The sequence below is a fragment of the Manacus candei genome, unplaced genomic scaffold (assembly GCF_025592945.1).
Source record: "Manacus candei isolate 608988 ecotype Guabito, Panama unplaced genomic scaffold, ASM2559294v1 h1tg000050l, whole genome shotgun sequence".
Taxonomy (NCBI): Eukaryota; Metazoa; Chordata; class Aves; order Passeriformes; family Pipridae; genus Manacus; species Manacus candei.
In genome coordinates, this window is record NW_026138098.1 from 10371417 (window position 1) to 10394382 (window position 22966).

At 49.4% G+C, this 22966-nt stretch overlaps 1 protein-coding gene and 1 long non-coding RNA gene across 2 annotated transcripts in view; both read right to left on the minus strand.

Moving 5' to 3' along the window:
• Positions 1 to 3149, minus strand: part of LOC127476709 (uncharacterized) — a 31062-nt gene extending 27913 nt beyond the window's left edge. Inside the window, exon 1 of the long non-coding RNA XR_007906716.1 lies at positions 2930 to 3149. This is a non-coding gene — a long non-coding RNA (uncharacterized LOC127476709). The remainder of the gene's footprint in view (positions 1 to 2929) is intronic.
• A 5790-nt stretch (positions 3150 to 8939) lies between these two features.
• Positions 8940 to 12117, minus strand: ADRA2A (adrenoceptor alpha 2A). The gene has a single exon (XM_051799915.1). It carries the CDS (start codon positions 11562 to 11564, stop codon positions 10230 to 10232), a length of 1335 nt encoding a protein of 444 aa, XP_051655875.1. The 5' UTR covers positions 11565 to 12117; the 3' UTR covers positions 8940 to 10229.
• Between the last annotated feature and the right edge of the window lie 10849 nt (positions 12118 to 22966).

Here is a 22966-nt window from a genome sequence, read left to right on the forward strand (position 1 = left end):
GCATGGAAGCCAGGACAGTGATCTGTGCCCAGCCAGAAGCAGAGGTGCCAGGAGAGCAGAGTTTATGGCCTTGGGGTTCAGGCAGCACTGGGACTAAGTTTTGAGGATCTGCTTTTGAGACATGGGCACCTAAATTACATTTAAGTCATCAGAATTCCCTCTACACGCATGCAGGATCACAAAACTACAGCTGAGAAGGAGTTTGGGAAATAATCTAATTCACTGTCTTGCACCAGCAGATAAGCCCTAAATCTTTGCTAACCCACCTTCTGCAAAGTGTGGTCTAGCATGAGTGCTGGGCTTCAAGATGAAAGACTTCAGCAGGGCTTCATCAATTTGTTCCTGCTGAGGAAGCAGCCTCAGCCATTCAAAGTCCTCTTAAGAGCTCACACAACTTTCACAACTTTCACTGGCACATCCCAGTATTTTTATTCCTCTGTCCCCTTTTGAACACCCATATGTGTTGACCACTTGCTGTGGCATGCAATATCTTCACAGCAGCAACATTTCTCTCTGATGTGTGAGGTACTACCCAGTGTCAGCTACGTGGAGGTGGAATGACCCTGAATGTGGCACCAAGAACACTCAGATACAAGAAAAGTGTGGCAAAAGGAGTAGACCTGGTAAAGGTGCCTTTGGGAAAAAAACCCTATATATCCCCCTCATGCCCTAAGTGGCTGGAGAGAGCCCACAACTGGCCTTGCCTGTGAATCAAACATGCTTTAACTTCCACAAAAAATTCTAAATAATTCAACTAAGTAAGTACTCTTGTGCTAACAAATTAAACTGTATCTAGTCCTGCAGGAAAAGAGTGGATTTATTTGTCACTCTATGTTATAAAGCAACATCAGGCTATTATAGATAAAGCATGACACTGTAAAATTGATCAGATACCTGAATTTGGTTTATAAATATGATAATTCCTCTCTCTTCTATAGGGAACTGTATCAAACCCTGCCAGCAGGAAAGTAGGCAGGGACTGCAGCTCCAAGCAATCTTTGGTTGGACCAAACCAAGGGTCATTTTTTCAATCTCCACTCACTGGCAGGAGGATATTGACAGTAAGACTATTTCTAGTTAAGTACCTACTGCCAGGGCCCAGCTGCTGATTTCTGAGAGCTACATAGAGAGCCTTGGGTAGGAGAATTGGGTGACAAAGGCAGAAAGCAAGGACTTAATCCTTCCAAAGGTGATAAACCCTTTATAAAACAAGTCAAGCCCTATCCAGGGGAGAGTTGTAGGGGACCACAGAGGGGGAGGCAAAGCTCATTTTAATAGCAAAATAACAGACAATAAAGAGTCCAACCATCACAAACTGACCAGCATGGTAAATGATAGGGCAGCAGCAAGTGGACCATGACTAATTTGCAAGACTGTACTTGAAGTTCATAATGAAAATCCAGATATTCTGGCTTATCTGGAGGTATTTAAAAGTCGTGGCACTTAGGGACATGGTCTAGTGGTGGACTTGGCAGTGCTGGGTTAATGGTTGGACTTGATGATCTTACAGATTTTTCCCAATTTAAATGGCTCTAAGACCCCAATAGAATCTCAGCAAACCAGACTCACCTGCCAGCAGGACTTGGAAACAGTGGTCTTACTCCATTTCTGGTGAGGGTACACGGGAGCACCAGCCTGTACAACTGGGGAATTAGCTGCCCTCCTTCAGATGAGATGCCATTTTTCTACATGTTTTCCTCTTCAGGAGGTAAGATGTAATTATTTTGTATGAAGCATTGCTGTTTGCTGCCCAGTTTGTTTTTGGCTGCCCACTGCCCTGAGAAATGAGAAGCATGAGAGAAAACCCTTCCCCACAAAGCCTCTTTCCCCACTGAAGATGAATGTGGCAGAAGAGCAGGGGTGATACTGAAGTGGTATCTGAAGTCCAAGTAGATGGGATAATAGTAGATGAATAAGCCCAGAGGAAGGAGAACCGGGTTCACACACAGGCTGACAAAGACATAGATCCAAGAGAAATTTAATTCCTATCCACAGATGATGCTTCCTTGTAACTCTGATCTTTGAACACTCCCTGATATTCAGAAGATGTTCTAGCCTTACTACCCACATAAACATCCACTGGGGCTGCTATCTGGGGGGAAGAGGGAACTAAATATTTAATTTCAGTCTATTTCATCAAATATTTAATCTATTTAATATTAATTAAATCTTGATCTGAATAAACAACAGCTAAAAATTCACCTCTTCCTCGAAACATCTGATAACTTGAACATGTCAGTCTATGCAATCCCAAGTGATATGGCAATTAATAAGAGGGGTGGGTCCTATCTTTATATTGTCAGTTACTGGAATTGCTGTGGTGGATTTTTTCCTCATGTAGCATTTCAGGCTGGATCTCTTTGCAGCTGGGTGTGCAGTGGCATCATCCAGTTTACACCAACCTTTTCCACACCCTGTTTCACTCTATGTCATTTTCCATGGACTTCATTTGTAGCCCCACAAGTATGTGCCCTTCTCCCACTCCCAGATATGGTTGCATCCTCAGCAGTCAGAATCCATGAAGATAAAGTGATGAAAAAAGCTATTGGGCTTAGGGCAAATAAAACCCAGGCCTCTCACAGATGGATGGGGATGGTGTGAATCATTTCCCAGTGCCTTGACCACCCTCCTGACACAATTGCACATCTCACACATCACTCAGAAGAATGGCCAGGAACAGGCATTTCTGGGAACAATAAGCAACAACTAAAACAGGAGCAGATAATTTCCGATGCGAAGGATTTAAGCCAATAACACTGGGCTTTAAAGGTGGTTGCCACCATTGTATCTGTTGCTACAACCATCTTATTCTACTACAGGAAACCCTACTTGGACCAAACCCCACTCATACCAGCCAGAACACATTCTCTAATTAGGCTCTGTAGAGCCAACAGTCATGAAAGATTGCCTTGCATCCAACACTGCTTACCTTGCTCTCCTCAGTGTGTGCCCAACTCAGCAGAGCAGTACTTAGCTTTTCTTTTCCTCCCTGCTGCGCCATTTCAGAGCCATCTCACCCAAACGCTGACTGGTGTCGATGAAAGTAATTATACTGCTGTTCAAAATGTATCGGATGTACCTTCATTATCCTGAGACAGCAACGCCAAAGGCCCTACAAGGGTAAATCTTTCAAAGTAAGCAAGTCAGGTGATTCCATTTCAACTGGCTGTTTTAACTCTTCTGGCTCTTTGAGGCTGGTTTAAAGCCTTGAGATGTTTTGGAAGGAACAAATGTAGGATTATTTTCAACTGACATCTCTGAAGTTTAAATCTTTGGGTTGTGCTTAGGTTACGGGTCAAGCCCGTAACTAAGAGAAATGAGGAGACTCCACTCTCACCTGGTGGACTGGAGTCATGTCGCTGCTCTGTATTTTGAGTACCTCCTGGGGAAAAGTGATCATTCTAGTGATGCACTTGTAGCCCCCTGTGCCCTGTCTGGGTGACAGCACAGCAGAGAGGAAGAACGTGGAAGGCTGTGTTCGTGACGGAAAGGCTGCACAGCACCAGGCACAGCCATACCTGGAAGCTCATTCCGGCAAACCTTATTCAAAGAGCCATTTCAAGTCAAATATCTGCAAAACTCAGCTTTACACAGAGAGGACTTATCACTAGATTACCCCCAGGGATCATGACTGCAGGAATAATTGCTGGGAAAGGGGAGGCTCCAGCAGGGTAGAAATCAGCATCCCAGCAGCCAGGCTGCCAGGTCTGCCACACATAAGACCCAGCTCTGCAGGGTTTGGTCTGCAAGAGGAATAGTTTGTCCAAATTTTCCTGGTGGCAAAAGTTATTCTGGTAATAAAATCCAGGATTTCAGTCTTTTAAAAAGTTCAGTCGATTCAGAAAAGCAAAAGGTTGGATGCAGTGTCTTAAATATTTACATACACATTTCTTTTTTACTCAGAGAATCTTTCAGTAACACCGTAAGGTTTTCAATCTTCAGACGAAAGCTTTGCAGCAACTCCACATGCACAGATGAAGACAAAGCAGCCTTCAGCAGGAATTATTTCATCAGAGATGTCCAGTGGTGAGAAGCTCATTCTTTTTTTTTTTTCTGTGGAGACCAATTGAAAAACAAACAGGAAAAAGGCCATAAAGTCATGGTCCAGCAAAACACAACTGTTTCAATCAGCAAAGGAGCAATCAATTCCTCCATGTAGCAGCGGATTTAAAATAAATGTTTCTCATGTCTGAGAGTGAACCCTGCAGCAGGTCACACAGCTCTGGAGGACCTCAAGGCTGCTCCTCCAAGTGCAATGCCCTAGGCTGTGCCCAAACCAATATGGGCCAAATGCTGCAGGCATTGCATGCAGGAAAGCAGGGATGCTCACATCAGCTCATCTCACCTCCTGACAAAACCTATTCACCCCATTACTCTCACACAGACCCAGTTGCTGGTTCTGACTCAAGCATGTTTTTGAAAGCCATCCAGACCTCCCGCTGCAGAGCATGGCTGACAGGAAACACATGTCAGTGGAATTTCTCCGTTAGCGCAAAAGGCACCACTGGCCCCAGGAAATCCCAGAGTGCCTAATGACCCCCAAACCTCCTGGGGAGGGTTCTTTCTCTTCACTATTCCCTAAAATCTGCTACAGGCCACTCTCAGAGCCACAGAAGGAGAGCAGGACCTCAGATACAAGCCAGCACAGATGTTCTCTCCTAACTCAGTCAATACAGAGTTGACAATCATGCTAACAGACTAACCTAGAGCCAGCTTAAGCAGTTTTAAGCCAGTTTAAGCCAGCAAGTTTACACCTTTGCTGATGACACCGATGCTCAAGCAAGGGAGATGCCTTCCTGCTCCCTGTTATGGTTAGTTCTCATGTGTCTCTGTTGGATTTGGGTGCTGAGACCCATCTAACATCCCTATACACCTGGATATGAGATGCTGTCCTCAAACACTGGTGGTCCTCCTTGGGAAATGAGTTCTCCTAGGGGATAACCTAAATGGCCAAGAAAGTCCCCCAAGAAGGAAGGATGTTGAATGACCAGCTCAAGCATCAGCACCTCCAAGACCTCCCAACATCCCCTGTCCCACAACAGCAGGTATCCTCCTCCTCCGCTTGCATCAAACCTCCCTCCAGGGACCAGCCATGGTCTGACCCAAAGAAGACATTTTTTGGTGCCCCCCCAGCCCTGTTCACTACCCCCTCTGCTCAGCCTTGATAACATTTGGGAGTGTGCTGTTACCTTGTGCAGCACTACTGCAGGATGACCCCCAACTGGAACTTCACCTGGACTTCCCAGGGCTCAGACTAAAACCCTTTCTGTACACAGAGCAGTTGGAATCTGGTCCTGGAGCATTTGTGAGCTGAGTGAGTACTAGTGACTAATGCAGGGGGTGGGCTGACACTAACCCTGCTCTCTCTTCATTTCTACAGCTTGGGATAAGGCACTAACAGCCTTAAGCAGACACAGCTACAAGCATTTCACAAGTCACAGAGGTGTTCCTACAAACCAGCTGCAAAGAGTAGTTCATGATAGAGGTGGTGAGAGGTCCAAGTGGAGCTGTCTGCAGGGCACTGGCTGTAATAAAGGAGCAATCTCAACAGACTTTGAACTTTTCCAGTGGTGAAAGAACAGGGAATGTTAAGAAATAAGACAAAGAGCTTACACTGATAAAACCCACACGGGCAGCGGGGCCAGCCACCCAACCCAGAGGGAAGCAAACCTTGGAGAAGCGGATGCAGGGTGGGACTTATGGCACGGGAAGGTTGATGGACACAGACTGAAATCCACAGAGGCTCCTCCAGGTCTGGGAAACTCATTTTGTGGAAGCAGAATGATTCAGGCCAAGTCCCTCCCTTGCTGGAACATTTTGGAGAGGCTCCTCTATGTGACCAGCTCCTTGCTCCCCAGAGAACAAGAACCAAAACCCCACAGAAACAAATGCATACATATATCAGTAGGCTCAGGGGGTCAGGGACAAGCCCTGGGCAGGCAGCCACAGGTCTCTGCAAGGGCAACCCTCCTGCTCTTGCAGCTCACCCCTGGGGACATTTTGGGGCACTTGTCCCACATACCAACTCACACTGAACTCCTCCTGCATGTCCTTTGTCTGGCACCTTTGCGTTCTCCTCGGGGGTCCCCACACAAGGGGTGGAATGCAGGGTCACCCCACACAGGGGAGTGGTGGAGAAATGCTCTGCAGGGCAAAGCTGGCAGTGACATCTCTGCCCGCTGTTTGCTGTGCCAGCCTGGATGGCTTCACCCAGTGGGGGAGGCAGGTGCCCCTCCCCACCCTCACACCATTAACCTTTCAGCCCCAAAATAAAAGGTTATAAAAAAACAATCAAGGTTCATTACATCCCTTAATGTGTCATTTGCAAGGGAATGAGCTGGGAGTGATAAGGCAACTTTCTCCTGCGTGGAAGGGAGTTAGGAGAGGAAAGGGGAAGAACTGAGCATCTGGACCTGGCAAGGGTGATAGGGCTCAGCCCCACAATGAGACAGGGTAGGCATGGGGGTGAGCAGAGCCAAAGGGAGCATCCCAGAGAAGCCCACAACCACATGATCACTGGCTCAGCAGCAGCAGGACTGGACCTCACCTACCAAAGGGAAAGTGACAGTGGTTTCACACCAACACTTCCACCACACAGCCCACGGTGCCTTAGGGCCACTGAGACTTGGATGTGCCCATCCCCAGCAGGTGTAGAGGGTCCAGGACACAGCTGAAACCAAAATGATCATCAGCTCAGGGGAAATGAAATAGAAGCCTTAGTCAGAAGACAGCAAAGGCAGTAGGAGATGGGAAGTTCAGACATTAGTCACAAGGGCAGGCAGGCAGCTCTGCCCTGTCAGATGCAGGGAGCCGCTACACCGCACAAAAGAGCCCAGTGAGAATTTCATTTGACTGGGCTGAACCATGAGGGCAGGAGGCTGTGGGAGGACTACAGTTCTGGAGGCATTATTTCAGGAGTTTGCACCTTACTCTTCCTTTTCATAGAAAATCAGGAGCAATTAGACATTTCAGCTGTGTAAAGCTTCACCAAATTAAAGCCCAGCAAAGCCCCAATCTCCCAGCCCCAAACCCAACAAAGTACTCTATTGTCCATACTAGAGATTTGGCTGCAGAGACATCAGACAGCCAGAGGGATGGGGCAAGTGTAATAAATGGCTGCTGGATCACCTCCTGTCCCAGGCACTGACCCGGTGTCTCCCACAGGGTCTGCTTTGTAAAACCCTCCAAGGCCAGAGAGAGGAAGGAGGACACTCTACTGGAATCAAGCTCCCCTGGCCTGCAAAGGCCACCATGAGATGAGCAAGATGTTCATCTCTGGACCACCATTAGGTGCCCTACTCCCAGCAGTGATGCCTCCTGCCAGCCCTGGACCCCTCCCAGATTGCTGAGCACCTCCAAATGCAACTCCAGTGGCACTTGCAGAGTGGGGCTGTGAGACCAGCAGCTCCAGCATGGGGCCCTGGTCACTCATTTCCTCACCAAATAAGAAGCATACCAGGGAAACAGGATGACATCAAGTAACCCAACAGTGGGAAGAGCAGGTGCCAGAGCTCCCAGACAGTTACATGTGCTGCTGGGCAAAACAAAGCCCACACTAAAGCATTCACAGGATTGACACCTTTAGTGTTCCCCACCTTTGGAGTTACCTGGCACTTGTGGCAAAGCCGAAGCTGATGGTGAGCAGACCCCGGCATCCTCAGAGAGGCAGGTAGCCTCAGAGAAGCAGTTCCACGTTTAGTGGGAGAACAATCCCTCATCACCTCCTGCAGGGAGGGTCTTGGCAGCCCTGGTGTAAGGGCAAGAGAGCCTGGCTGGCTGGCTCTTGCGAGCTGGAAACAAAGCCCCACTCAGATAAACACTCCTGCATACATCAAGAAATGTTTCCTTCCAGCCTAATCATTTCTAATCCCATCTGCAACCTAATTATTAAAAACCTTCACAACTCAAGAGCTGTAAACACTGTGCCAGGCAGGCGTCCCCAGCAGTAGTGCCAGGCTGCATTTCCAGGAAGCAAATCACACCCTCAAACCCTGAGCTCTTTTCTTTAAGAAACACGTGAATGCTCTCACTGTGGCACAAAGGAGGAGTGGAAATACTGAAAAAATATTAAGGACTCATTTGTTATTATGCCACTGCACAATGAACGGAGCCATTGTTCCCTACCTGGGCTAACAACGCCTTTCAGAAAATACAAAGCACTTTTCCCCCCTGTCCTTTAAAAAATGTCAAGACCAAGGCTGCTGGAGGAACAGTGAGCAGTTCAGAAAATAAAATACAATAAAATAAAATAAAGCAGCTAACAGATTGTTCAGAGGGTTTTCACACTTGATCTGTAAACGCTCTTTTATTTAATAAAAATAATCATCCATTATAGCAACTTCTGCTTGTGGTTTGGTTGGGTGTTTTTTTTTTTTACATTAAAGCACAGTTTATTTGCTTTCCTCATCTCTTGAGGATTCAGTTCTGAAAATGCAAGTGAATGTAAACATTACTTTCCAGGTCCCAAGATGCATCTGAGGACCCTTGGAGTTAATTACAAAGTCAAAAGAGAGAGCAAAATCAACAGAACACTTCTCAAAAGTAAAAAGGTATTTTTAAAGTCTCTTCCATATGACTCCAGAGAAGGCAAATTCATCTTATACATGAAACTTCCACAAACTTTGCTTTCTCCAAACAATTTCTATGACTTGTCAGTATTTGATAAAGCTGTTTTCATAACATTAAAAGACTTGCAGACTCATTTATTTTTAGAAATAAAAAGCTTTTCCTATAAATGTTCTCCAGAAATTTATTCATGGCACAAGGATGTTAGATTTGTTCTGTCCACTTTTGTTTTGTTTTTGGTTTGGGGTTTTTTTGTTGTTGTTTGGGTTTTTTTAGCAGAAAAAGCTGAAAGCCATTTCAGGAAAGAGTGTAAAAGCAGTATTAACCCTCTCTCCTGCTGCAATCTCACAATATTTACACATATATTTAAAAAAAAAAAAAAGCTTAATCACACTATAAAATACTGGAAAAAATGTCAGTTAGGTTTCCCACTTCAGAGTTTTGCCCTGTATAAGACTGAAAGAGGGATGCTTTAATATGTCCTAGAAAAATGAGACTGGCAGGTTAAAAACTGAACTTTTCCCCCTCTGAGAAAGACAAGAACGCCCATTGTGCACAAACCCCCTCCTCTCTGCAGGAAATCCCACAGGAGTTAAACTACAACAAATCAACACAGATGAGATAACTTGATATGCAGAGCCCTGTTATTTGCTTTGAAATGTTATCTATTTACAGTTGAGGTGGAGGAAGCGAGTGAGCATCGAACACATTTCGGTGCTGCAGACTGGTACAATATCAAACAAGATTAACTCGTGGGGAGCTTGGCTGGGTCCCAAGCCTCACGTTGCAGGGGAGATAGTCTCGGTTGCCTGGGACATCCCTGCCTGCACAGCAAAGGCACCGCTCCATCAGGGTCTGCTTTAATGAGTAACAAGACAGCAGTTGCCATCTCAGCTGTATTGTATCACAGGCAACACAGCAATCAAATGAAAACAGGTATGATATAAAAAAATAACAACAAAAATAGCCAGTCTGGTGAGGTCTGTGATCCTAAGCTTTATAGCCAAAACAAAAAAAATCACATTGAAAATTTTAGTAATATTATCAAACTGTCAGGTAGGGGATGGCTCTAGTTGTTCAGTGGTTTTGAGAGAAGGGTTTTTAAGGGGGTGGAAAGAGAGAGACTTTGAAGGTGTCAAAAATTAAAGCATTCACAGTTTCAAAGCTGCTTGCCTTACAAAAATTAAGACATTCAAATTCAAGAATACAATACTGTATTTTACAAGAGGGTCAAAATTCATACATATACAACAGGGAAAAAAAAGATACAACAAAATAATAAAGCCAACACCTCTGGTGTGGCATACTCCCTTTTTGTTGTTCATCTCACAGAGCTGCACGCTGTTTGTCTTTAAAGAGTCAAACTGAGCAGTCATGAAAACATCCACTGAGAGATTCTGGCAAAAATAAAAAAAACCCTAACAAAATAAACCAAGCAAGTCAAAGACCATCCTCCCCTGGAAAGCCAAATGCCACAGCTCGGACCTCCACTTGCCTGCTGCTCCTCACTGCTGCTTCCCAGCACTTCCATAGGCTCCTCTCGGGTTTTAAAGGCTTCCTGCTCACAAGCTAAAGGAAACCATCCCATGCAAGCACAGTCCGAGAGAGACATGCTTTACTCTCCTACAAAGTCTTGATTAGTCCTGCCCACAGCAAAGGCTCCTTCAAACAATCCTTTTCCTCTCTATCCTGCAGAGGATCCTTTTGAAGGCCCGCCTGAAGTCATGGTTAAAAATGGTATAGATGACGGGATTCAAGGAGCTATTGCAGTACCCGAACCAGAAGAAGAACTTGAAGAGGGTGTCAGGCACGGAGCAGCTCTCACAGACGGCCGTCAGCGTGTAGGTGAAGAAGAAGGGGAACCAGCAGATGACAAAGACCCCAATCACCACTGCGAGCACAAAGGTGAAGCGCTTCTCCCGGTTCTGCCTGCCCCTCCACCGGGATCCTTTGGTGTTCCTCTCCTCCTCCGTCTTCCTGGGCAAACTGTCCCCAGGCTTAATTTGGCTCAGCTTAGTCTTGGTCTTTCCTCTTGACGGTCTCTCTGACTTCTTACACTGGTTGTTCTCCTGGTGCTCGGAGGAAGAGGTCTCCTCCATGTCTATGCCATTGACCTCTCCCTCCTGCCCACCGCTGCCTCCTGCCGCCTTCTCTCCGTTGAGCTGCGCTGTGGCTGGCAGGTCCTCCTTGTCAGTTAAGCCATTCTGCTTCTTCTCAGGGCGCTCTGCTCGCTTGTTCGGTGGTACCCTGGTTCGCCTCTTGGCTATCTGGTAGATGCGCACGTAGACCAGGATCATGATGAGGCAGGGGGCAAAGAAGGAGCCAATGCTAGAAGAGATGATGTACCACTTCTCATCATTGATCTTGCACTCTGCCACCCCCTGGTCAGCCTGCTGCCCGCTCTTCTTCTCGATGGAGATGAGTGGTGGGAAGGAGATGACAGCTGAGATGACCCAGACGATGAAGATGATGCACTTGATGCGGCGTGGGGTGCGCTTGAGGTTGTACTCGATGGCTTGTGTGATGGACCAGTAACGGTCCAGGCTGATGGCACACAGGTGAACGATGGAGGAGGTGCAGAACAGCACATCCAAGGCCAGGTAGATCTCGCACCAGACTTTACCAAAGTACCAGTACCCCATCATCTCATTTGCCAGTGAGAAGGGGATGACCAGTGTGGCCACCAGGATGTCAGCCGAGGCTAAGGAAACCAGGAAGAGGTTCTGGGGGGCTTTGAGCGCCCGGCTGGTGAAGACAGCAATAATGACCAGGACGTTGCCGAAGACAGTGAAGAGCATGAGCAAGCCGGCCAAGCTGATGAGGGTGATGGTGGTGTGCAGAGGGTACGGCGTGCCCCAGCCCGGCCCGGCCCCGCTGTCGTTGAAAGTCCCGTTGCTGCCGGGAGGCGGGTAGCCCTCCTCCTCCTCCAGCTGTCGCTGGTACTCCATGGAGGAGAAGAAGTGGCCCCTCTCCGTGAACGGGCGCTCCAGGTTAAACATCAACGCCGGCTGCGCGGACACCCCCGCCCTTCGCCCCGGCTCCACCCGCGCCGCGCCCGGCTCCAAGCCCGGCTCCAAGCCCGGCTCTCCGCGTCTTACTGTGCCGCCGGCCGGGGCGGAGCGGCGCGCCAGGGGCCGGGGGGCTGCGGGCGCCCACCGCGCATGCTGGGCGCTGCCGCCGGGACCCTCCGAGCGCGGCGGGGCGGAGCGGGGCCGGGGCTGGGACTGCAGCCGCCGCGGCTGCTCTGCTTCGCTCGCCGCCGAGCCGCTTTATAGCCCCGGATCGGGCCGGGGCTGCCGCGTCAGCCCCACGTGGGGAGCTGCCCCCGGTGCGCGCACACGCACACAAAAACCCACACTCTCACACACACACACAGACAGACTCGCACACCGCGCACCCGCGCCCCGACACGGACACTCGCGCCCACCGCTCCCCGCACACTCCCCTCGCTCGGCTCTCACGCCCGCCCGCTCCGCGCACACACCGCACCCGCTCCCCAAGCGGCCCCGCCTGCATTCGCACCCCGGCTCGCCCCCGGCACCTCAGCGCACACACACGCACCCCGCGGTCCCCGTCCCACGGTGTCGCCCAGCCCGGGGAGAGGAGCGGCTCCTGCTGTCCGCGGGGATGGGCGTGCGGGGGGCGGCCGGAGGCGACCACCGTGCGGGCGGCTGCGCAGCCACCGCGGGGGAGCCGGGGGTGCCCCGAGCCGGGCTGCGAGGGGGTGAAAGCTGCCGTCCCGTGTGCCGGGGGGGCAGCGACGGGCTCCGCTCCGGGTGCCGGGTGTGCGGCCGTGCTCGCTGTAAGCCCGGAGGGAAGCGCTTCCCCACGGCCCCGCGTGTCAGCCAGGCGGGGCTGACCTGAGGACCCCGCTGGGATGGAGGGACCCCGCTGGGACGGAGGGACCCCGCGGGACGGGCGGCGGCGGCCCCGGGCAGCGCGGCGGGGCAGTGGCACCTGGTGGCCATGGCGCCTCACTGCACCCGCCGGCCCAGGCCGAGCGCCCCGGACCACAGCGTCCCGCCCCGACGGCAGGGACACGCTTCCCACTGGGGAAGGACAGGGCGGCAGAGCAGCAGGGGATGGGGGCAGCCCCCCACTGCCAGATCAGCCCCAGCCCAGCTCAGACCCGGCTGCACGGGCACCCACGGCGGCCCCCATTCCACAGCACGGACTCAACACACGCGCTCCTGGACACAGCCCTCGCGTTACCTTCCCCTTTTCTCTCCCCAGGGGAAGCAGGCAGCTCTCCCACAGGGTGCCTCGCACCTGGAAAGCCTCCCCAGGTGCTCGCCGACAGCACCGGGGTTGGCATCATGCACCTGCATGACTGCAACAGCAACATGGGAGCTTTGTAACAGCACAGGAGCAATAGTGACGCTCCGGGTGTCCCGCCCAGCCCCGACGCTGCCAGCTCTCAGCCTGTACAGATCACTCACCCAGACTCCAGCCCCGGTCCTCTCACTCACACACTCTAATGATGCTCACTTGGTGCTCCAGATCCAGGCTGCTCTCAATTAATCGCCGTGCCGAATGCCCCGGCCAATGAATGTATTTCCTCTACGAGATGGAGGAAACCCTGTCATCTTTGTCCCTGTGCCACACACCATGTTATAAGCCAGGCCTAGGAGTGATTACGCCCAAGAGAGGGAGCAGGAATGGGACAGACAGGGTCTGGGAGCCAGAGAACACAGCCTCTGGAGCTAACACACAGCTGGGAAAATGAGGGGGAATCCCACTGTCTGAGCAAAGGAGTGCAGTACCCACTACACTGGTGTGCCTGGGAAAAGGGCAATCTGCAGAGAGTGACTTGTAATCTATAAATTGAATCCAAGACGACTGATATGCCCACACAAAACTTCTCTATATGAGAGTAAATGCAATGTATAACCACAGACTTCACTGCAAGGATGAAGGGACTCACCTAAGTCTGTGGCAAGGCCAGGTGGGAGGTCAAGGAGATGATGGACTTCATGAACAACTCCTGCCTTCTGCTGGCCGCAGGGGACTGGTGTGGTCTGCAGGAGGACGGTGTTGTTCTGCCCAGCTGAGGGTCTTCCCCTCCCTCAGATGTGGGATCTGCATCACCCCTGGCAGAAGCCTTCTTGGTCACTGCTTGGTGGAAGGACTCAGAGAGGGGAGGGTTGCAGGCCATGTCTCACTTGCATGGATAACCCCTTCTGTGATCAGTCTGAGCTCAGCTGTAACACCTGCACTAAGGCAACCAGGCACTGTCTGAGATACTTTGTTCCAGATCTGGGCTGGTGCTTTTCTGGAAACATCCTGCCTTCCCCCCATGCCTCCTGCATTCCCCAACACGGGATGATTTAAATGACAAAATATGACCAACTGCCTTGATTTTCTGTCCCTTTTTGTAGCTAGACACCTTCAGTCTGCCTGAAGCTAAACCCAGCTAACAACATTGCTCCTAAGCCACCGCATTGCAAAAGCAGAGCTTTGATCAATTCTCTTTGCTGGGACAAAGAGCACAAGGGGAACATATGAGGCCAAAAGAAGAAGAAAAAGGGTTTGTTCCAGAAACACTGCTAGAAAGAGAGCTCTCTGCAAGTGGGGAACAGCTGGGATGGCATTGTACTCATCTCAGAGAGAAAACCTGCTTCATCAAAGGCACTTTCCTCGCACCGCCACCATTGTTGTGCATTGGACATCTCTGTGATTTTATTGACACCAGAAGTGCTCAGCGCTGTCTGCAAAGTGACTCAGTAATGCCAGCTCTCCCCTTGATTTTCTCTGCAGGTTACCACATGGCTCTGCACAATTCTTGAGATGAAAGGTGGTCAGAAACTGCCAGGGCTGGCAAGGACCCTGATGATCTCAATCAACAACCCGTGGCACACCTTGACCTACTAGACAGTCATCTTTACAAGTCTATACCATTCCTGATGATAGTTTGGAATATTCATAAAGGCTCCCATTCAACTCCCAGAGCCCTAGGATTAGGCAAGAAATTTGAATTTTTAGCCCCTGGAAGACTGTAGAGAAAATCTTCATGGGGGCAAAAAACCAGCTAGTAAATAACATTTTTATATCAATCCCCTGGTGTTGGCATCCAGATGCTCAATTTTTGAATGTATGCTGCTGACAGCATTGATATGAGCTGTTAGGACTCTGCAATTCAAAATTAGTCAACAAGTGTCTGACAAGACAGCCCAGAAAACAGCCTGTTCTCTGGCAGCATCGCACAATGAAGATCTGCAGGAGCCTGCCCTTTCCCCGGAAGGCAGCCTGGCTTCTCAGCAGAGCCCCACGAGGAACCAGGCTCGCCAGACAAGGGGGGATAGCCTGGGCGCGCACCAGTGAGTGAGGCTGGCGGCTATCGATCCTCCTCTGATGGCTCCCCCTCCGTCAGCTGCCATCCCAGGAGGGCAGCAATGCCCTTTCCGAGGCGCGGCGGCGAAGTTCGCATTCAGCACGTGTCCCTCGGGCGCGTCCCCCGCAAACAAACTGACCTTTCTGGCTGGTTTCAGGTCATTAATTAGGCACGCTGCTTCCGTGTTTATACATCTCTTCCGCCCATCAACTCCTGCATCGCTTCCAGCACCGTCTCCATTGGTGCAGGGGGAGCCAGGACCACACTCCCCTGCTGCCTCTTGGGGAGAAGAAGCTGTGAACCGTTCGTGCAGTCTCGGAGCTGCTCACAGCATGAAGCCAATCACATATGGAGAAATAATCTCTGGAAAGAATTGCTATGGTAATAAGGCTGCAAAATGTGTGTTTTGAACAAGCAGCCCCAGGAATTGTTTGTTTCCAGAAGAGCAGTGAGATCCCGGCAGGGGAAAAAAGTAACAAAAACTGCTGAAGGACTGAGGCTTGCTTTTTTAGACAGTCTGGTTCAGGCCTGAAGAAGCTAGACAAACCTAAAACTATCTCATGGCATGGCAGCACAGACTCCTGGGGGGACCACATGAAAGGGGCAACCACTGGAACAAGGTGCAGAAATTATTGCTCAGCAGAAGCTTTCAAGAGCAGCTCTGTGCCAACTTGACAAAAGCCATCGAAGAGGGAAGCCTTGGAGCTGTGGGTGCTCTGTGTCAGGAGGTAAACAGCAGTCACAGTTTGCTTTGTATGAGGAGGTCTGTGATTTGCACTAATCTCAGTATTTGCATATCCGTGGCAGGAAGCCCTTGTTGCAGCTGTGTATTTTGATTCAGATACTGGGTGTATCTGAATATATCAAAGCAGGGTGTCTTTCAGGAAGATTTGCTTTATTAATTGTTCAGCTGTCCTTGGAGTAAGGCACTGAAATCCCATGGCTTGTGACACCCTGTGCACTAATGATTGAGTAGCCCCTTCATAGCAGCTTCAACTTGGTCAATTTTCCCACAGGCCCAGAACAAGCTGGCAGAGATGCATCCAAGTCATACAAAAAAAATGCTTTTCCCCTTTACTGTGTTAACCCCAGGAGGAAAAACACTATAGGAGCCATCAGGAAAGAGGCACAGATGTTCTGCAGGCCAACCTGGATTTGCCAGGTATATAATAGTGCCGCTACAAAATAATACAGCAAGCACACCACCCCAGGTGGGTGTTTCAAGTGCTGCAATTCCTATTTTCCTTCTGTTTTTAAAATTAATTTAAAAAATGGCTGTTGTGGCCACCCCTCCAGCTGGTTTGGGACCCCAGGCCCTTTCCCTTCTACACACACATTCAGACCTATAGCCCTTTCTTTCCCCATCCCCTGCTGCATGTGAGAGTTTGGCTTTTGCTTTTTTCATAGATCTCACAGCAATGGCTCCTGCAAAGCTGTATTTTTCAAGTTTGTCTGGACTCAGCTGCTGGATGTACTTTTCCTAGTTATTTGAATAAACCAGTAGGAAATGGAGAGCTGTGGCAGTGGTCTGTACTAGCACCTAATCCCCTTGCAAGCAGTGACACTGCACATTATCAGATGTTCAGAGGGGAAAGAAAGGAGACACACTGAATATTACCTATGGTGGCAGTTCTTCACTACCCCCATCTGCAGACAGCTGGCTCAAACCAGCACAAGATGGATCCTATGTGACCACCTGCTCCTCAGGGGTTTTTTTTTGCAAACAACTTGAAAGCTCTGCTTGCCTTTCCTCTGCCTTGCAGGTTGCCTGCCCTGTTCGGCAGGATTTCAACTACCAGATTTGACTGCACAGCCCTAAACCAACAGCCAAGAGGAACATTTCCACGCTACAGATTATAGCATGGCAGAGTTGGGGGTGAGGCTGAGACATGGGGACAGTGCTCATGCAAGCTTCTGGTTTATTTATTCAGTATTTTCACTTTTTTGCTTCTGCCCAGTGTCACAGTGGCCTCTGCAACATAAAAGGCTTGTTTTGGCACTGCTGGAGGAGCGATGCACAAGAAACTTCCCTGGTTGCCTGCATGTTACTGGCCTTGTGCCCCTCAGGCACTTCAATGCCTAGGGGAGAAGAGAGAGAAACGAGAGAGAAATGTGCATTTTCTCTCTGTAGCACCCACAAGTACATATACACACGTGCTCCTCTGTGCCAAGCACATGTGACTCTGTTTTTATGCAGTGCTGTTTTCTGTATTCAGTTCCCTGTCTGGGAATCCTCCCTCCTTGCTTCATCCTGCAACGTGGCCAGAAGTAAACACCAGGTTTCCCATCCCTCAGTGCTGGGGAGCGTCTCTGTTCCCCTCTCCAGGTTTCCCATCATGCCAGCTCACAAGATGGATCCCACTGAAATCAGCCAGTAACAGTGGAAACAGTAGAAAATAAACCAAACCACACCAGTCACTATCACTCCCTCACTCAGGGAACTGACTCATTGCTCCTCATAAAACCCTTAACCAGACTATGATGGGCTTTCCCATACACAGAGGACCATATAGCCAAAACACAGTGAAAACACAGCCAAATCCTTCGAGCCCTGGCTAGAGCAAAGGAAGGTGATACTCCCCAACCTCTGGCCCTGCTACCTCTCAGAGGCTGCCCTCACACAGCCTGTGGGCACTCCCTGATCCACTCCAGCACAAAGGCTCCCTCAGCAGCAATGCCCTACTGAGCAATAACCAAGCCAGAAGCACTGCCACGCTTCTGGATCCAGGGCTGGCAGGTCACTGCTCCAGCCAGCTGCAAAGGGAATGGCTGTCCAAGCCTGCACTGGAACAGGTTGCCCAGAGAGGTGGCAGATGCCCCATCCCTGAAAGTGTTCATGGGCAGGTTGGATGGAACACTGAGCAACCTGATCTAGTTGAAGATATCCCTGCTCATTGCAGCAGGGGGGTGGACTAGATGACCTTTAAAAGCCCCTTCCAACCCAAACCATTCTATGATTCTATGAAAAGCAGGTAGTCCTGGAGAGAGCTTCTCCTGCAGAGAGGGACCCAGGACAGCATTCAGAGAGCAGAAAGGTTGGGCACTAATAACTTTTCTTATAACCTTCCCTAAATGAAACCAATCAAGTTTCTGCAGCTCAACAAGTTCATGATCAGTCAGTCTATGTTCAAGACAAAATTGAGACTGCCTCACTTTAAAGCATTTAATTTCCCAACTGGGAAGACATTGGCATTCAATTACTCAGCCGAGAAGTAACTCATTTGTTCAAGTTCCACTCCCAGGGCCTGAATGTGTGTATCTGCCCTTTCCCTCCCCGTTCTTCACCATCTCAGTTGGAGACTGACACAGTAACGCTACCTCTGGGCCAGGGGCTGCCACCAGCAATATTCATTCAATCCCTCTTGCGAAGGCAGAACTGCCCCAGGTGAGCTGTAACTCTCCAGTCCATCACACATCTCCAGCAAACTCCTCTGGCACAGCCAGGTCAAAGCTTCCAGTGGAGCAAACAGCTCTGAAAAGAAAGGACACAACAGAGAGCAGCCAAGCAGGGATTGTAATTCCCACCTGCCCAAGTGTGGGTCTCACAGGAGGTTCAGATCATCATGGGAAAGGGGAAGCAGATCACACACCCCCTTTCAAAAAACAGACCAAAGCAAGCTGGTACAGCAGGAAGCAGCTTTCCATGCATCCTTGCATCAGGCAGGTTTGCTAACTGTGTCTAACCCAGCTTGCCATGTCTGTACCGATGCAGGGTGGCAGCACTGGAGTTAAAAAGATCCAAGAGTCAGGGTGGCAGCAGCAGTTCTTGAAGGCTGAGCTGTATAAAAGGTCCAGGGGATAATTGCCTGAAATTGCCGGGTTCCCAGAAAGCAGAGCATGTCAGTGTGGTTTCACAGGGACTGAGGCCGCCGAGCAGCAAGACTTTCTGTGTTTTCCCTTGTTCCTTATTTCACCATCTAGTGGCAAAAGCAAGTAACACTGAGAAGCCATCCAGGAGCTGCAGTGGCTCTGGAAGAGCTCTTTGCACCAGCTCCTCCTAGTCAGACCCACAGCTGCCTCAGCTGGGGACACAGAGAAGGACACTGCCAGCACCCAGAGCCCTGCAAGTCCCCCAGTTCTAAACCATGGCCCTGTATGAAGACTCTCCTGCACAAGCTGACTCCCATCCCAGATGGACCACTCTGCCAACCCCGTGCTGCTGTGTCCCTGCTGTCCCCCCAGCCCAGCTGTAACCCACAGGCTCCTGTAACTTTGCCTCCAGGCACCAGTAGCCTCCTCTCCTCAAAATCACCCAGCCCCAGCTCCCAAGGGGACAGTAAGCATAGATAGGTGCAGAAGATCAGCACTGGGCAGAACAAACTCAGGTCTCCCGGTGATCAAGCCCAGATGAGCTACTAATGGCACAGGCTGAGCCAAGCCCCGGAAAAGACATCATGGTGAGCAGAGTCCTTCTGAGTTGAGACTTCTCCTTCCCCACCTCAGCTGAACTGCAGTGGGCAGAAGAGAAAGGGTGTTGGAAAGGGACACAAATACCTCCAAGGAAAAACCTTTACTGTGGACTCAGCCGGGTGCTCGAGTGCCTGAGGTGCTGAGGAGAGCTTGCCTTCATCAGGTCTCCAGAGCTGCTTTCTCCTTGGGCTGCCCCTCTGCCACCAGGCCATGTCAGAGGGGAGATTTCCACCAAGGCTGGGTTGCCTCCCCACGTCCTGGCCACAATCCACCCACTTGGACATGGCAGGAATATTTGCACGTGAAACTGCTCTGTGGGAAGGAAGGAGAGGGCACCTGTCTCTGCAGGGGAACTTCCCAGAACGGAGACCTCGCAGAGTGGGGGCAGCCCCCACGGCAGGGCCAGGGGCTGCCCCACATTTGAACTCCAGCTGGTGGATGGTCCAACACCTTCCCAGCCTGTGTGGTGACAGCCAGGGGAGCCAAAAGCACAGAGAAATATTCATCATCTAGTGAGAACAGGAGGGAGGGCTCTTCTCTCCAAAGCCAGGTTTTCCATCCTCATGGTGATTTGCAAATTCTGCATCCATCATTGTTACTGTGCTCATTCCCACACTGCCTACAACACAGTTCCCTGTGCAGATTGCATAGGGATATTGCAGACTGCAAGGTACAATCATAGGAATATTGCATAGGGATATTGCAGATTGCAAGGTACAACTTTTTTTATCCTGAGAGGCTCAAATTAACACTAGCTTTTGATTTATTGCTTATTCAGCACTGTCAGTTGCTTTTCAGCAATACAAACTAGCTCTCTCCCCAGGAAACATTTATCCTATCTGGGAATCGAGGGTGGTAATGTGTAATCAGGACAAAGCACTTAGAGAATGCAGGCTGAGAGAAGCACTATAATACATCTCCACTTGTGTTTTTTCAACTCAGATTTTCCTTTTCCCTGGAAGCATTCAGGGTACCAAGGGAAATTCCTGCTATACAAAATTCAAGAGCAAAATAACCCATGTCATTCCCTGAAGTGTCACAGAAAACCAAGCACATGTCAAAAAGCATTAATCTCTGCTGCTACAAACTCTTTTTTTTTTTTTCTGAGAAGTTGTTTTCAACCCTGAACAAAGCAACAGCAGCAAATGCTTCTACCACAATTTAAGTCTTGGCACTCTGATGAAGGATAGAGCAGGTCAGTGCCTAGGACTGTTAGGATGCTGTCCCTATCTTCACAAGGCTTGATGTCTTTAACACCCTCTACTATTCCCAGAACAACTGATGGGAGCCAAGCCATTTGCTTGGCACAAAGAAGTGGACACAAAGAAGTGCTTCCACAACAAAGTGGAAATTGCCATACAGCATTCAAGCACTACCAGAGGTTTAGTCCCAGTGAAATCAGGCACATATAGAAAAAGAGCACAACTAAAATCTCAAGGCTTAACAGCACCCTAGCTAGGCTAAAAATATTCCCCCCAAATCCTCAGAAAGGCAGTTCACTGCTACTGCAACTGGCTTCAATTGACAGCCCCTCAAAACTGTTTTGTTGAGGAGACCTTCCTCGCTGCCCTGCAGGCAGGATGAGTGGGATCCAGCACCCACCCACTCAGCCACCAGGCTCAGGTGCTATGTAGGAGGGATCCCAGTGTCTCTGAGCACTGGGACACCTCACCAGGCCAGCAAAGTCCTCTGGAGTTGAAGTCCCTGAAGATCACCGTTGATTCATCACTACAATCCAATCTCAATTTTCCTTAAGCAGAGCAAGAGACAAGTGGTAAAAAGCAATCGTGGCACCTTTAACAAGTATCTTAAAAAAATGTAAATTTTTAAACATTTCTGGGGAATTACATGTCTTTTTGAAATGAGAATGTCATTTTCTCATTAATATTTTACTAACAATTTAATTGTGGGAGCATGTGGGTTTTCCTAAAGCAAAAGCAATGAATACTATTAAGCATTACACATATTTCAGAACTCTTTACCAGACTGTTAAGCACTCTGTGCCACTTCAAAAATTAATACGTTCATCCTTATTCCTAAATGGTTTGAAGCACAGATTGGCCACAGAATTGTCGTTTAATCAAAATTCATTCCTTTCCGAGTCTTGACATGTATCCCAAGCCAAATCTTTTATTTGGCAAGTATTCAGACATCAATCCCTTCACAGGGACTCTGAGACACCATGTAAAAACCTGGCTGGGCTCTATAAACAAAGTGTCCAAGGAGCCAACAGAGAAGCTGTACAGCAATGCACAGCTGTGCCATGTGCAGCTGATCCATCTTTTTTATTTCCCTCTCCCAGCCATCTGTTCCCAAATCCTGTTTTTCTCTTGGTGTCTCCATTCTCCAACAGAACTAGAGAAAAGGGGCTCATAACCAATACAAAGCAAATTCAGAAGAACTGGCAGCACCAACTGAATCAGAAGCCACTGGTCCCACACCATATTTTTGTTCTCCCTACCCTCCTTCACTTACTTCAGCCCAAGACAGTGTGGGAGGTACAAGGGTGAGATATGTGGCTGCTGGCAAGAGGGAAATCTGATGTAGGAGAGATGGCAGGTAAGACTGCAAGTGGAGAAGCGGAGATCAGATGTGAGACTACGAGTTCACAGGGAAAAAATCATGCACTGCCAGAGAAGCCCCTCCTTCTCCAGGAGGATTCTGTTACTTCCAAATATGGTTCTGTTTTGAAGTAACATCAACCCTCCCCAAATTTCAAAAAGCTTCTTCAGAGGAAGCAGTGGCCTGGCTCCAGAACCATCCATCTGGTGGAGCCACAGACCCAAGAATCTTGGCTGCGTTCTCCTGCCTGGCAGGCTGTGCCTGGAGCTGCAGCCCGGTGTGGGCTGTAAACTACACCAACCAGGAGGGTGGCTGGCCCCAGGGTACCAACCACCCCTCACTTTGATCAATTTGCTTTTAGGGAATTGCCTCCAGTGCCTTTCACCCTTTCCAGGCAACCCTCTGACTCCCTGGTGCTGCTGGGACTCCCATCAGAACCATCCGGCGCTGTGTGATGCGGCTCCTTGGGAGGCTGGAAATGCCAGGCAGGCCTAAAAAGAAGTGCTTTACTTGGAGATGGTCATAGAGCCTGAAATCAGAGCTGCCTTGCTGACCAGCAGCTCCACACCTAGTTGAATTTCTTGTCTGCTGCTGCTCTGGCAAGGATAGACAATTATAACTTCTCAGTTTTAACTTTCCACTCAGTTAACATATTTGGCAAGGGCCAAAAAAAGCTGAAGGGCATCCAAAAACCTTGGGTCACATGGAGAGAAGTTCTACCACGCTGTCCTTACCATGGCTATTTGCAAACAAGGTTTTAAGATTTTCAAGGAAAAATGTACTTCCATCAAAACTGTCCACATGAAATTTGGAAATCACTTCAGGTAGCACAGCTGTAATAACGCAGGACAAAATGCAAACCAGCTATTACTAGGTCAAATGAAGCAAGTATCAAACTACAGCAAATTAAGGATTCATTATGAATCTTAACAAAGAAATACTTTACTAATAGAAAGGAAAAAGAGGGTATTGTGGAAAGAGCTTTTAAAAGGGAACGCTTGTGTGCAATTTTGCAGATAGCATCTTACTCGGAGGCAGTCGGTAGATTGATCTCTAAAGACTCTTAAAAGGTTTTGCAGTGGAAAAAAATAGTTGCAA